Source organism: Lithobates pipiens, unplaced genomic scaffold (assembly GCF_037356315.1).
Source record: "Lithobates pipiens isolate NorthernLeopardFrog02 unplaced genomic scaffold, aLitPip1_a1.2 Scaffold_8, whole genome shotgun sequence".
NCBI classification, from domain to species: Eukaryota; Metazoa; Chordata; class Amphibia; order Anura; family Ranidae; genus Lithobates; species Lithobates pipiens.
In genome coordinates, this window is record NW_027507903.1 from 6299021 (window position 1) to 6312749 (window position 13729).

Sequence of the window (13729 nt, forward strand, 5' to 3'; positions counted from 1 at the left end):
AGACAACGAAACTGAGGATTTTTCAACCCTTCCCCCACTCTTTCCAAATTTTTTTGTTAAAAAAATAAAAATAAAAAATCGGCTAGAGTTTCACTTTAAGATCCAGCAATGGTTTTTGCAGTGAGCTAAATACCTTTTAGACTTTGAAATTCCCGTTCTAGCTTTTTCCTTAAATCCATCTGCTCCATTAAAAGCTTCTGCAGCTCATCTGTGGAAAAGAATCCGTCAGTGAGGAAGTTTTTTTTTTTTTCCATATAACACATGCACTCCCTGAAATCATCAACCTGAAGTGTCAGCTCTGCGGTACAGGGTAGGCGGGGCCTGCTTCGTATGGCAATTTACAGTGCCAAAGGGGGGGGGGGGGGTCATAACCCTCAACAACCACCAGGAAATATTCATCATTGTCATGATGGATAAAATCTGATTGGTTGCTGTAGGTTATGTCCCTTCCCTGGATCGTGAGCATAGCTCTTTAAATAATTATAATGTTTTTAAAGCAAACATGGGAGCCATTTTTAATGTTTTAGCTCATTTTTAGTGTCTACAATTTTTTAGAGGGTCACAAAATTGCACTTTCACCTCTTGCCGCCAACGTAACACATATGCGTAGTGGCAAAAAAAAAAAAAAAACTGTGTGAACTGTAACACCCACATACCATGCATATGCGTCAATGGACGGCTGGGGTTTCTGTGCCGCGAGCACTCTATCAAAGACAACTACCGGCCTCCAGTAATAACGAGCAGGTCCGGCTCCCTGTCATGTGATCACTGTGACAGCCAATCACAATGGTCACATGACCGGACAGACTTAACTGGATGCCAGGGCTGGGTTGCCTTTAAGGGATGCCAGGGTTGGGCTGGAAAGGGTCAATAAAGTTTATGCACCACAGCTGAGCTGTGGAACATTGACAATCAGTGCAGTGAGCTGTGTTGTGGTGTGAACATGACACATAGAGAACAATTGTTTTTGATGTGCCCTAGTGGAGATCTGTGTTGGGCAGAACAGGGCAGGACACGGCATAGTGCGAAGGAACCCTTAGTCCTGCTTAACAGCACAGTATAAGATGCCTGCTGTACCTTCTCTGTGTGCCTCTGAAAAACCAATGCCTCTCCAAAACTAGAGCCTCCAAAAAAACACTGCCAATCCAAAATCAATGCCTATCCAAAACCAATGCCTATCCCAAACCAATGCCATTCCAAAACCAGTGCCTTTCCAGAACCACAGCCCCTCAAAAACCAGTGCCACTCCAAAACCACTGCTTTTCCAGAATCAGTGTCCCTTCAAAACCCGTGTCTATCCAAATCAAGTGCCCTTCCAGAGCCTATTAAAATACAGTGCCAATCCAAAACCAGTGCCCCTTCAAAACCAAAGCCTCTCAAAAACCAGTGGCACTCCAAAACCAGAGCTTCTCCAAAACCAGTGCCTCTGCAAAAGCAATGTCTATCCAGAACCAGTGCCACTCCAGAAACAGAGCCTATCCAAAACCAATGCCTATCCAAAACCAATTCCATTCCAAAACCATTGCCTTTCCAGAACCCCTCAAAAACCAGTGCCGCTCCAAAACCACTGCCTTTCCAGAATCAGTGTCACTTCAAAACCCATGTCTATCCAAATCAAGTGCCCTTCCAGAGCCTATTAAAAGACAGTGCCAATCCAAAACCAGTGCCCCTTCAAAACCAAAGCCTCTCAAAAACCAGTGGCACTCCAAAATCATTGCCACTCCAGAACCAGAGCTTCTCCAAAACCAGTGCCTCTGCAAAAGCAATGTCTATCCAGAACCAGTGCCACTCCAGAAACAGAGCCTATCCAAAACCAATGTCTATCCAAAACCAGTGCCTTTCCAGAACCAGACCCTCTCAAAAACCAGTGCCACTCCAAAACCACTGCTTTTCCAGAATCAGTGTCACTTCAAAACCCATGTCTATCCAAAATCAGTGCATTTCCAGAACCAGAGGCTGTCAAAAACCAGTGTCACTCCAAAACCAGTGCTTTTCCAGAACCAGGATCACTTCAAAACCAGTGTCTCCAAAACTAGAGCCTCTCAAAAAGCAGTGCCTACCCAAACCCAGTGCCGCTCCAAAACCAATGCCTATCCAAAACCAATGCTTTTCCAGAATCAGTGTCACTTCAAAACCCATGTCTATCCAAAACCAGTGGCTTTCCAGAACCAGAGCCTCTCAAAAGACAGTGCCACTCCAAAACCAGTGCTTTTCCAGAACCAGTGTCATTCCAAAACCAGCGACCCTCCAAAACCAGTGCCCCTTCAGAACCAGAGCCTCTCAAAAACTAGTGTCACTCTAAAACCAGTGCCACTCCAGAATCGGAGCCTCTCAAAAGCCAGTGCCACTTCAAAATTCAGTACTTTTCTAGAACCAGTGTCACTCCAAAGCGAATGCCTACCAAAAACCAGTGCTGCTTCAGAACCAGAGCCTCTCAAAAACGAGTGTCACTCCAAAACCATTGCCACTCCAGAACCAAAGCTTCTCAAAAAACAGTGCCTCGCCAAAAGCAATGACTCTAAAAACCAGTGTATAGTGTATAGTATACAGTATATATAATATATACTAATATTTTGGTTTTAGAGATGTATTTTCTGAAATATCACATGGTATGTGTTTAAGAACACCTTTGTTTTATTCATATTATTTTTTATATAGTATAATAAAAAATATTATTAATATATATACCCTCGTATATTGATATCTTCTTTTGTCACATGTATAATGAATAGGGTTGCCACCTTTTCTTCACGTCAAACCCGAACACTTTAGCGGCGTACAGCAATCTTTTTTTATAGTATAAACTATACATATATTTTGCAATTAAATAACATTTCTAATCAAATGAAGTTAACCACAAGAGTCTTTCTTTACATCTGAACTCGCAGAGTTCCCTTTCACTATAAGGTGGGGGGGGGGGGGGGGGGCTCTGCAGACTCTGATATAAGGGAGAACACTGGGGACTCTGACATAAGTGGGACTCTGGGAACCCTGATCTAAGGGGGAACACTGACAACTCTGATGTAAGGAGAGGAGTCTCTGATGTAAGGGGGAACACTGTGGCCTCTGGTGTAAAGGGGAACGCCGATGTAAGGGGTGCTCTGAGAACCCTGATTTACCTTAGTGTACTCACTCAGAGGCAGGTGAGAAAAGGGGGGAGATTTCAGTCACAGACAGGGATGGATGGTGAGCTCACTCACCCCTTGGCAGCCAGCACCTCTCATCTAGATGTAGCTGAGGCGGCTGGACTTCAAATTTCTGACCCCCATTTTCCTTTTCTGAGGCACAGCGCCAGGGATTGAAGTGTGGGCAGACAGAGAGGGGTAGGGGTGGGAGGAAGAGGAGCAGATCAAGCCCTCTCTCCTCTGTCTGTGTGTGTGTGTGGGGGGGGGGGGTATGGTTTGTTAATGTTGGCTTTGGGCAGTGTGAAAGAGAGTGTAAGGCCGCGTACACACGCGGGGACTGTTCGCTCAACTTTGTCCGTCAAACAGTTTCAGCGAACAGTCCGCTCAAAATTAGCATGGACGGACTTGCCCACACACGACAAACGAACAGTTTGCTGAAACCGTGCGCGATGACGTGAACGGCACGTACGACGGGACAGAAAATACGACGTCCTATACACTGCAATGCAAACTTCGGCGTGTAAATCCTTTCTGAGCATGCGCGGAACTTAGTTTGACGAACAAGCCTACACACGAGGGGACTGTTCGCTGAAACCAAGTTTCACCGGACAGTTTTTCGGAATTTCCGAAAAACTTTGTTCAGCAGACTGTTCGCTGAAACTGTCCGCTGAAAGCCCACACACGGGCGGACTGTCCGCCGAAACACTGTTCAGCGGACAAAGTTGGGCGAACAGTCCCCGCGTGTGTACGCGGCCTTACAGACACTCTCGGCTTAGACAACTGCAGCCAGCAACCTCTACTGGAAAGCCACAGTCTGGTCTGAGTAATGTGTCCGGGTTGCAGGTGGTCTGAAACCCAAACGCATGATTCCAAACCCGAACTGTCCGGGTGAATCCCGGACAGGTGGCAACCCTAATGATGAACTTGATTCCTTTGACTAGGTATTGAAGCATTTCCTTTCAGCTCGACTGATGGGATATTAGGTGGCCCCCGAACTGCGTTGGATTCTGCTTATTCTACAGAGTTTTTGGAAATAAAGCATCTTGGACTCACAAAACCTTTTTGGCTTTTTTTTTCAGCTCCTATTATGTCAGAGCTCTAGTAACCAGTGCACAAGGTGACCTATAACCTACAATTGTGATGGCTTCATTGAGTTGATGGATGTGATTGGTGGTAGACTGCTTTTATCTGGTTGTTTTTTTTTGTTTTTTTTTTTAGAAGTAAATCTGATTGAAAATGATTGAAATAGCTGAAAACTGTCCTATGCATGGCCATCATAAGACAAAACCTACTCTATCATAAGACTCATGTACAACATAAGGTCAAATAAACACATGTGATCTAGATGTTTCCATAAAAGCTTATGGCCATATCTGAGTGATGTGCTAATCTGGCCTTCCAGACCCTTCTTCATGGTCCCACAAAGTCTAGTCGTATTATGCCTGGAATGTTAAATCTGACCCCCAGGTATGACGTGTATTGTATAGTTCTATTGGTCCAGTATGGCACAATGTCAGTCTGTATATCTTATACCTGAGGGGCAGCTGGGTCCAGGTCCTGTGCCAAGCGGGTGCCCCACCCAGTGGTGTATTTAGGTTTTGAGCTGCCCTAGGCCTGACTAAACTCATGCACCCCCTAATTTAAATATGACCCACCTCTTCCTGTCAAGGCCTCACCCCTTGCAGTTTAAGACCCGCCCTGAAATTTTTGCGTGGGGACACTAGTTCTGAGGGCCTGGGGGGGGGGGGGCAATGTATTCCCTTAATTTGCATAGATTTCCTCTGACGCCCGATTTGCCTATGGGGCAGGAAGTGAAGGGAAATCTCTGCAATGGGACAAGGATGGTAAAAAAAATAAACTGACAGGGGCTATAACCCTCCCTTATTCTATCCCAAATTAAAGGAAAAAAAAAGTGTTGCCTATAGTTCTACTTTAACCACTTCCCGACCAGCGCACGACGATGTACGTCGACAGAATGGCATGGGCAGGCATATTGGCGTACATGTACGTCCAATCTTTAATGCCGCCCTGCCATCGGGAGCGCGGCGCACTCCCGCGCTGGTCGGGACCCCCGTGAGTCCGGTCGTGGGACCCGCGGACTCGATCGCCGCGGGCATCCCCGCGATCGTCTCACGGAGCGGCCGAATGGAGGAAATGCTGTGTAAACAGCATTTTTCCATTCTGCCTAGCAACTAGTGACGCTGATCTCTGCTCCATGTGATTGGAGCAGAGATCAGTGTTCACTAAATGAAAGCCCAACCCCCCCCCACAGTTAGTAACACACCCCTAGGAACACTTAACCCCTACACTGCCACCCACTGGTTAACCCTTTCACTGCCAGTGTCATTTACACAGGAACCACTGCATTTATATAGCAGTGATTGCTGTATAAATGACAATGGTCCCAAAAATGTGTCAAAAATGTCCGATGGGTCCCCCACAATGTCGCAGTCACAATAAAAATCGCTGATCGCCGCCATTACTAGTAAAAAAAAAATAATAAATAATTATTAATAAAAATGCTATAAAACTATCCCTATTTTGTAAGCGCTATAACTTTTGCGCAAACCAATCAATAATCGCTTATTGCGATTTTTTTTACCAAAAATATGTAGAAGAATACGTATCGGCCTAAACTGAGGGAAAAAAAATTTTTTTATATATATTTTTGGGGGATATTTATTATAACAAAAAGTAAAAAATAATGCGTTTTTTTCAAAATTGTCGCTCTATTTTTGGTTATAGCGCAAAAAATAAAAACCGCAGGGGTGATCAAATACCACCAAAAGAAAGCTCTATTTGTGGGGAAAAAAAGGACGTCAATTTTGTTTGGGAGCCACGTCGCATGACCGCGCAATTGTCAGTTAAAGCGACGCAGTGCCGAATCGCAAAAAGTGGTCTGGCCTTTGACCAGCAAAATGGTCCGGTCTGTAAGTGGTTAAGCACAAATTTTTGATAATTTTATGGAGAGGACTAAGAAGATATAATCATGCCAATGGGTACAACAGAAAGCATAGAGCACAGTGAGGAAGGTTTGTGGTACAGGATGAGAGGACAGTCCAAATTAAAAGCAGCGCCCCCCTCCCCCACCCCCACAGTTGCGGAATGTTGGCTGCCCGCATACCGGAAGCAGTGCGGCCGCTTTATGGGAGCCCTAGACTAATTTTCCTCTGAGCCCAGTCCGCCCCATAAGACTGGCACTACACTTATGCCCTGTACACACGGTCGGACATTCCGACGACAAAATCAGTCCGATTTTTTCAGACGGATTTTGGCCCAAACTTGTCTTGCATACACACGGTCGCACAAAGTTGTCAGAAAATCCGATCGTTCTGAACGCGGTGACGTAGAACGCGTTACGACTGAACTATAAACGGGCCAGTAGCCAATAGCCTTCGTCTTGTAAATTATTCTCAGCACGCGTGGCACTTTGTCCGTCGGAATTGTCTACACACAATCGGAATTTAAACGATCGGATTTTGTTGTCGGAAAATTTTAGATCCTGCTCTCAAACTTTGTGTGTTGGAAATTCTGACGGGAAAAAGCTCGATGGAGCCCACACATGATCAGATTTTCCGACAACTCGATCCGATCGCACATTTTCCGTCTGAAAGTCCGACCATGCGTACAGGGCATAACAGTGTAGTGCAAGCCGCCGAGGAATCTTTCCATGCTGCCCTAGTCCTTTTCGGCCTAGGCCAGGATACAGCGTTGGCCCCATCGCACACTGATCACAGGGGGGACACTCACCCCATTCCTATAACACCTTGTATTTTTTTCAATGAATAAAAGTTGTCTGATTGGACAAGGTTGAGATCGTGACAACACCGCTACCTTTTTTTTCTTTATCCAATTAGAGAATGCCTTGTATTAACTGAAAAAAAAAGTACAAGGCAGTCTATGAATGATGACTGTGCCAAGTGAGCGCCACCCTGTGGTCATGGCTATCGCGTAGAACCAACTACACCCCCCACCTATAACTGGCCCTTACAGGAAGGAGCATTGGAGGACAACATATGATAGAAAAAGGCCAAGGAAAGTTCCAAGCTCACTTACCGCCCAGCCTGTGGACAACCCAATTATCCTGTCTACCAGAATGCGTTAAAAACAGGGGTTTAGTCTGCACACATTTGCAAATACATGCGTAAGCTACAGAGCCCCGCCAAGGCACCCTGGTATCAGGTTGGTCGGTAGGTGAGCTTGGTTTTTTCCTTGGCCTTTTTCTAACGCCAACTACTACAGGGATTGTCAGCTTCCCCATTGGGCCCTCAGATATGAGATATACATAGTGACCCATATACAAAGAAATATAAAAGTACTACAAAGCCTCCCCCGCAGTCCAAAGCACAGATCGAGTAAGTAAGCTATAAAGATCATATATACCATGAGGTGAACAAATTCTTAAGGCATTTGCACAGCTGTCACAAATAATTGCTGTAATTTGTGTAATGCGTTCACTTTCTATAATCACCAGCTTCCCATCTGGTGGCCATAATAAGGGCCTTTTCCTAAAAACACCCTAATCAGGAAAGTATCGCATCATCGCCACTAGATGGAGCGGATGATCATAGGAATGCCAATGACTGATACAGTTTGTAGTTCATCAATGTGTTATTCCAGGACACGGAAATCAAAAATTCTCTCTACTGTGCAGATCTCCTGATGAATGGAGATGAATATAAAAAAATGATAATAAAGTGATAATAAGTGTTGTAAAAAAAATGAAACAAAGGTTGACAAGATTCCCTTCCAGCTGTTCTATTATCTGTCTGTATGTTTTCTGAGATGATTGTGAGGAACCATTATCCTACTGAACAAATGTACTGCGCAGAAATAGAAATGCTGATTTTTTACACGAATAAACATGTGACCTCGAAATAGAAAGCTAGTGGTGAATGTAGAGCTTGCAAAGATCATTTCCAGGCACACAACTTTCATAGCTCACAAATGTCATTAAAGGGAACCTATACTGAAAAATGGGCCAGCCACTGAGGACCAGCTCCCACAATGCTAGCTGTCTGTTTGTCTCTGGCTTTAAAGAAGAACTTGTTACATTTTAAAATTTTTATCAAATCCTGAAGAGGACCATGTGTATATTGTACTTGGTCCCGTTCAAATCTGTGGATTAAAAGCCCCTCTTTTGCTTGCTGTAGCTCTTCCCCATTCTTAAACCCAAATTATGGGCGTTCCTGTGGGGGGGTGAGGTACACCCAGCACTGAGTCACCTCCCCCTCTCTTAAAGGAGAACTCTCATTAAATTGATTTAACTTTTATTTAATCTTGAAGGGGACCGAGTGCATATTGTACTTGGTCCCATTTAGATCTGTGGATCTGTTGCCCCATTGGGAATTTAAAACCCATCTTGTAAGCTGTAGCTCTACCCTATTCTTAAACCCAAGTTATGGGCGTTCCTGTGTGGGAGAGGTACAGCCGGCGCTGAGCCAGTGATCCTTCTCTTATGCCTTATACACACGGTCGGACATTCCGACAACAAAATCCGTCTGTTTTTTTCCGACGGATTTTGTCCTAAACTGGTGTTGCATACACACGGTCGGACAAAGTTGTCGGAAAATCCGATCGTTTGGAACGTGATGACGTTTGTTCGTTACGACAGGACTACGTTGAGGCTACTAGCCAATAGCTTTGGTCTCGTAATTTGATCTGAGCATGCATGACACTTTGTCCGATCGGAATTCTCTACAAACGATCGGAAAAAGTCCGATCTGATTTTTTTGTCGGAAGATTTGAGATCCTGCGTTCAAATTTTTCCCATCGGAATTTCCGACGGAAAAAGTGCGCTAGAGCTCACACACGATCGGATTTTCCCACAATATAATCCAAACGGACCTTTTTCATCTGAATTTCCGACCGCGTGTACAGGGCATTACAGAAGAACTTTCATTACATTTTTTAAACTTTTATTTAATCCTGAAGGGGATCAAGTACATATAGTACTTGGTCACGTCCGGATCAGTGGCCCCATTGGGGATTAAAAGCCACTCCTTTGGCTGTAGATACACCCCGTTCTTAAGCCCAAATTATGGGCATTCTAGCACTGAGCCCCCATCACCTCTCTCTAATCTGACTGTTCTTTTAATATTAGGAATAAATGATCAGTGTTGCCCCATCAATAGCAAAAGATCCCTAAACTCTGCGGCTCTGTGTGATCTATCTGCTGGTGCTTGTACACATACACAGCCCCCAGTCGATAGATCAATAGCCCTTCAGTAATGACCGACTATTCTAGTCCAGGGGTCTCCAAACTATGGCCCTCCCGTTGTTCAGGAACTACAATTCCCATCATTGCCCTGGTCATGTCTGTGAATGTCAGACTTTTACAATGCCTCATGGGATGTGTAGTTCCGCAACCGCTGGAGGGCCTTAGTTTGGAGATCCCTGTAATCTAGTCCTAAATTGGGCCACTGACTCAAACCGGACTAAGTGCTATATGCACTTGGTCCCTCTTGAGAATAAATAAAAGTTTCCAAAATTTAATGAGAGTGTTTTTCATGAGAGGAGGTGGGGGTTCAGTGCTGGTAGTAGCTCCCCCTACAGGAATGCTGATAATTTGGGCTTACGTATGGAGTGAAGCTACAGTCAGAAAAAAACGTTTAATCCTCAATGGGGCTACTTAATCGAACAGGAACAAATGCTATATACATTTGGTCCCTCTCGAGATGAAATAAAAGTTTACAAAATTTAATGAGAGCGTTCTTTAAGGGAGGAGTGGGGGGGGGCTCAGTGCTGGCAAGTCCCTACAGCCAGCTCTGGGCCCCCATCTCCTCTCTTAAAGAAGACTTTCATTCAATTTTGTAATCTTTTATTTAATCCTGAGAGGGACCAAGTCAGTGTTTCTCAAATCCAGTCCTCAGGCCCCCCCCAACAGGTCATGTTTTCAGGTTTTCCATTATTTTTCACAGATGATTTGATCAGTTTCACTGCCTTAGCAATTACCACAGCCGTTTCATCTGAGGGAAATCCTGAAAACATGACCTGTTGGGGGGGCCTGAGGACTGGATTTGAGAAACACTGGACCAAGTGCATTAAGTGGCACCATTTAGGATTAAACGTCTTTGCTGACTGTAGCTCCACCCCATACACAAGCCCAAATTATGAGCATTCCTGTAGGGTAGCGGTTCTCAACCTCAGTCCTCAAGTACCTCCAACGGGCCATGTTTTGGAAACTTTCCTTAGATAAAATAGTTCTTATCAATACCATATGTCATTGATTTTGATTTAAAGCAGGTGTGCAAAATAAAGGAAAACCTGAAAACATGGGCTGTTGGGGGTACTTGAGAACTGAGGTTAAGAACCACTGCCCTACAGGAATGCTCATAATTTGGGCTTATGTATGGGGTGGAGCTACGGTCAGTAAAGACTTTTAGTCCTAAATGGATCCACTTAATCAAACAGGAAAAAGTGCTATATGCACTTGCTCCCTCTTGAGATTAAATAAAAGATTACACAATTGAATGAGAGTTTTCTTTAAGAGATGACGTGGGGGCCCAGAGCTGGCTGTAGCTCCTCCTACAGGAATGCTCATAATTTGGGCTTACATATGGGGTGGAGCTGCAGTCAGCAAAATTTACAAAACAGAATAGTGTTCTTTAAGAAAGGGGGTGGGGGCCCAAAGCTGGCTGTATCCCCCCCCCCCCCCCCCCCCCCCACACACACAGGAATGCCCATAAATTGGGATGCAGCCACAGCCTGTAAAAGAAATTCCTTGAACCCTCATTGGGCCACGAAATTGATCATATTGGTTGAACGAGGTGGACTTGTGTCTTTTTTCAACCAGACTAACTATGTAACTATGATCTCATAATTCTGCCTCCTTGCTAGCAGCGTTGTCGGACAGCAGGGGAAAACTGTCCACCCACCCTGCTTAGAAACGTCAGGACAAAATTCCATTTGGTCCTAGTGCTACAGGCTACTCGGCCGCCAAAAATAAAAATGGAAAAAGTCTCGTGAGACTTCATCTTCAATACTTTGTCACTGACCCAGAAGAAGAAGAATGTGTATTAGAAGGTCAGAGCGGAGGCACAAACCCTGTTTTGCATACTTGCTCCAGGCAGTATTGGATCAGCATGGTAGCCAGGCAGTTAGTATTTTCAGGAGGGGTCTGCAATGGACATCCCGACATTATCTCTCTACAGGCTTATCTTTAATGTCTCGTTCATCACCATTCACCTTCTGTTATCTGGCTAGAGCGTGATACATGTGACCGACAATATGAAAAAAAAGAACAAGATCTCCACTAATGTATCTCGAAAACTTACATAATGGGCACCAGTGAGTCCCCCATCATATACCAATCACACGGCTTCTAAAGTGCTGGGTAACTGGATACAGCCTATAGATTTCCTATTTTCCCACTTCAGCCAGAAAAGGGTTAATTCTGACCACCAGCTATGATGTGTATTGTATAGTTATATTGGTCCAGCTTGACACCATCTACAGTGCTTTGAAAAAGTATTCATACCCCTTAAAATTCCCCACATTTTGTCATGTTACAACCAAAAAAAAACGTAAATGTATTTTATTGGGATTTTATGTGATAGACCAACACAAAGTGTCAAATAATTGTGAAGTGGAAGGAAAATGATAAATGTTTTTCAAAATTGTTCACAAATAAATATGTGAAAAGTGTGTGGGGGGGGGGGGGCATTTGTATTCAGCCCCCTTTACTCTGATACCCCTAACTATAATCTAGTGGAACCAATCGCCTTCAGAAGTGACCTAATTAGTAAATAGAGTCCACCTGTGTGTAATTTCATCTCAGTATAAATACAGCTGTTCTGTGAAGCCCCTCAGAGGTTTGTTGGAGAACTTTAGTGAACAAACAGCATCATGAAGGACAAGGAACACACCAGACAGGTCAGGGATAAAGTTGTGGAGAAGTATAAAGCAGGGTTATAAAAAAAATCTCCCAAGCTTTGAACATCTCACGGAGCTCTGTTCAATCCATCATCTGAAAATGGAAAGAGTATGGTACAACTGCAAACCTACCAAGACATGGCCGTCCACCTAAACTGACCGGGCCGGGCAAGGAGAGCATTCATCAGAGAAGAGCCAAGAGGTCCATGGTAACTCTGGAGGAGCTGCAGAGATCCACAGCTCAGGGGGGAGAATCTGTCCACAGGACAACTATAAGCCCTTGTACACACGGTCGGACATTCCGATGGAAAATGTCCGATCGGACCATGTTGTCGGATAATCCGACCGTGTGTGGGCTTCATCTGACTTTTTCCGTCCGAATGTCCGACCAACAAAGTTTGAGAGCTGGATATAAATTTTTTACGACAACATGATCCGATCGGACTTTGTGCGATCGTTTGTAGAGAATTCCGATCGGACAAAGTCCCACGCATGCTGAGATAAAATTCCTAGACCAAAGCTGTTGGCTACTAGCCTGAACGTAGTCCCGTCGTAACGAAATTACGTCATCACGTTACGTACAATTGGATTCTCCGACAACTTTGTCTGACCGTGTGTATGCAACACCATTTTTGGACAAAATCCGTTGGAAAAAATCCGACAGATTTTGTTGTCGGAATGTCTGACCGTGTGTACAAGGGCTTAGTCATGCTCTCCACAAATCTGCCCTTTATGGAAGAGTGACAAGAAGAAAGACATTGGTGGAAGAAAGTCATAAGAAGTCCTGTTTGCGGTTTTGGGGGAAGCCATGTGGGGGACACAGCAAACATGTGGAAGAAGGTGCTCTGGTCAGATGAGACCAAAACGGAACTTTTTGGACTAAAAGCAAAACGCTATGTGTGTGGGGAAAACTAACACTGCACATCACCCTGAACACACCATCCCAACTGTGAAACATGGTGGTGGCTAGGGTTGCACCGATACTAGTATTGGTGCCGATACTGAGCATTTGCACTAGTTGCTTGAGCCGATCCGCACTCTTCACATATTTATTTGTAAAACCTTTAGAAAACCATTTATCATTTTCCTTCCACTTCACAATTATGTGTCACTTTGTGTTGGTCTATCACAGTGATGGCGAACCCATGGCACGCGTGCCGCTGCCGGCACACCGAGCCCTCTCTGTGGGCACGCCATGAAAGGAGAGCCATTAAATGAGAAAAGCACACAGTGAAAGCATAATCGTCCGCACCGCAAACTACATCTCCCACAGTTCTGTAGGCAAGTGGGCGTGACAAAGAATAAGTGCCCAGGGGTGACGTGTGCACGCTAATCCAATCATAGAGGCTGTCTCATCCACACCTCACCCACCATCAAACAAATCAGCGGTGATGCGCTGGACGTGACTGGGAGAACATGCAGCTGGGATCAGAGGAGACTTGTAGGTGGAAATGAGCTGCCAGAGAGACTGGAGACAGGTAAGATCAATGTGGAGTGGATCCATTATTTCCCTGCATCTAAACATTTCTAAAGTAAGCCTTTCACTGTTAAAGTTTATTGCTTGTTTAATGGTATGTAACAATCTACAAAAAACTAATACAAACCAACTCACTACAATGCTGACATTGCGCTCCGTACAGTTACAGATTTTACTCAATTTTGCAAAATAAAGGTGTTAATTCGGTGAGTGCATGTGTCAGGTAGGTGAGTGCATGTGTCAGGTAGGTGAG

General features: G+C 44.6%; 1 protein-coding gene and 1 long non-coding RNA gene across 3 annotated transcripts in view; one reads left to right on the forward strand and one right to left on the reverse strand.

Moving 5' to 3' along the window:
- Window positions 1-13729, forward strand: part of LOC143963681 (uncharacterized) — a 162359-nt gene that overhangs the window by 114719 nt on the left and 33911 nt on the right. The gene's annotated exons all lie outside the window — the stretch shown is intronic.
- The window catches only part of SKOR1 (SKI family transcriptional corepressor 1), a 78696-nt gene that overhangs the window by 19885 nt on the left and 45082 nt on the right, over window positions 1-13729 (reverse strand). The window contains exon 6 of one of the 2 annotated variants that reach the window (XM_077473394.1): window positions 134-208. The exons of the other annotated variant lie outside the window; for it this stretch is intronic. Within the exon in view, the coding sequence (XP_077329520.1) occupies window positions 134-208 (75 nt within the window). The remainder of the gene's footprint in view (window positions 1-133; window positions 209-13729) is intronic. 2 annotated transcript variants of the gene reach the window in all.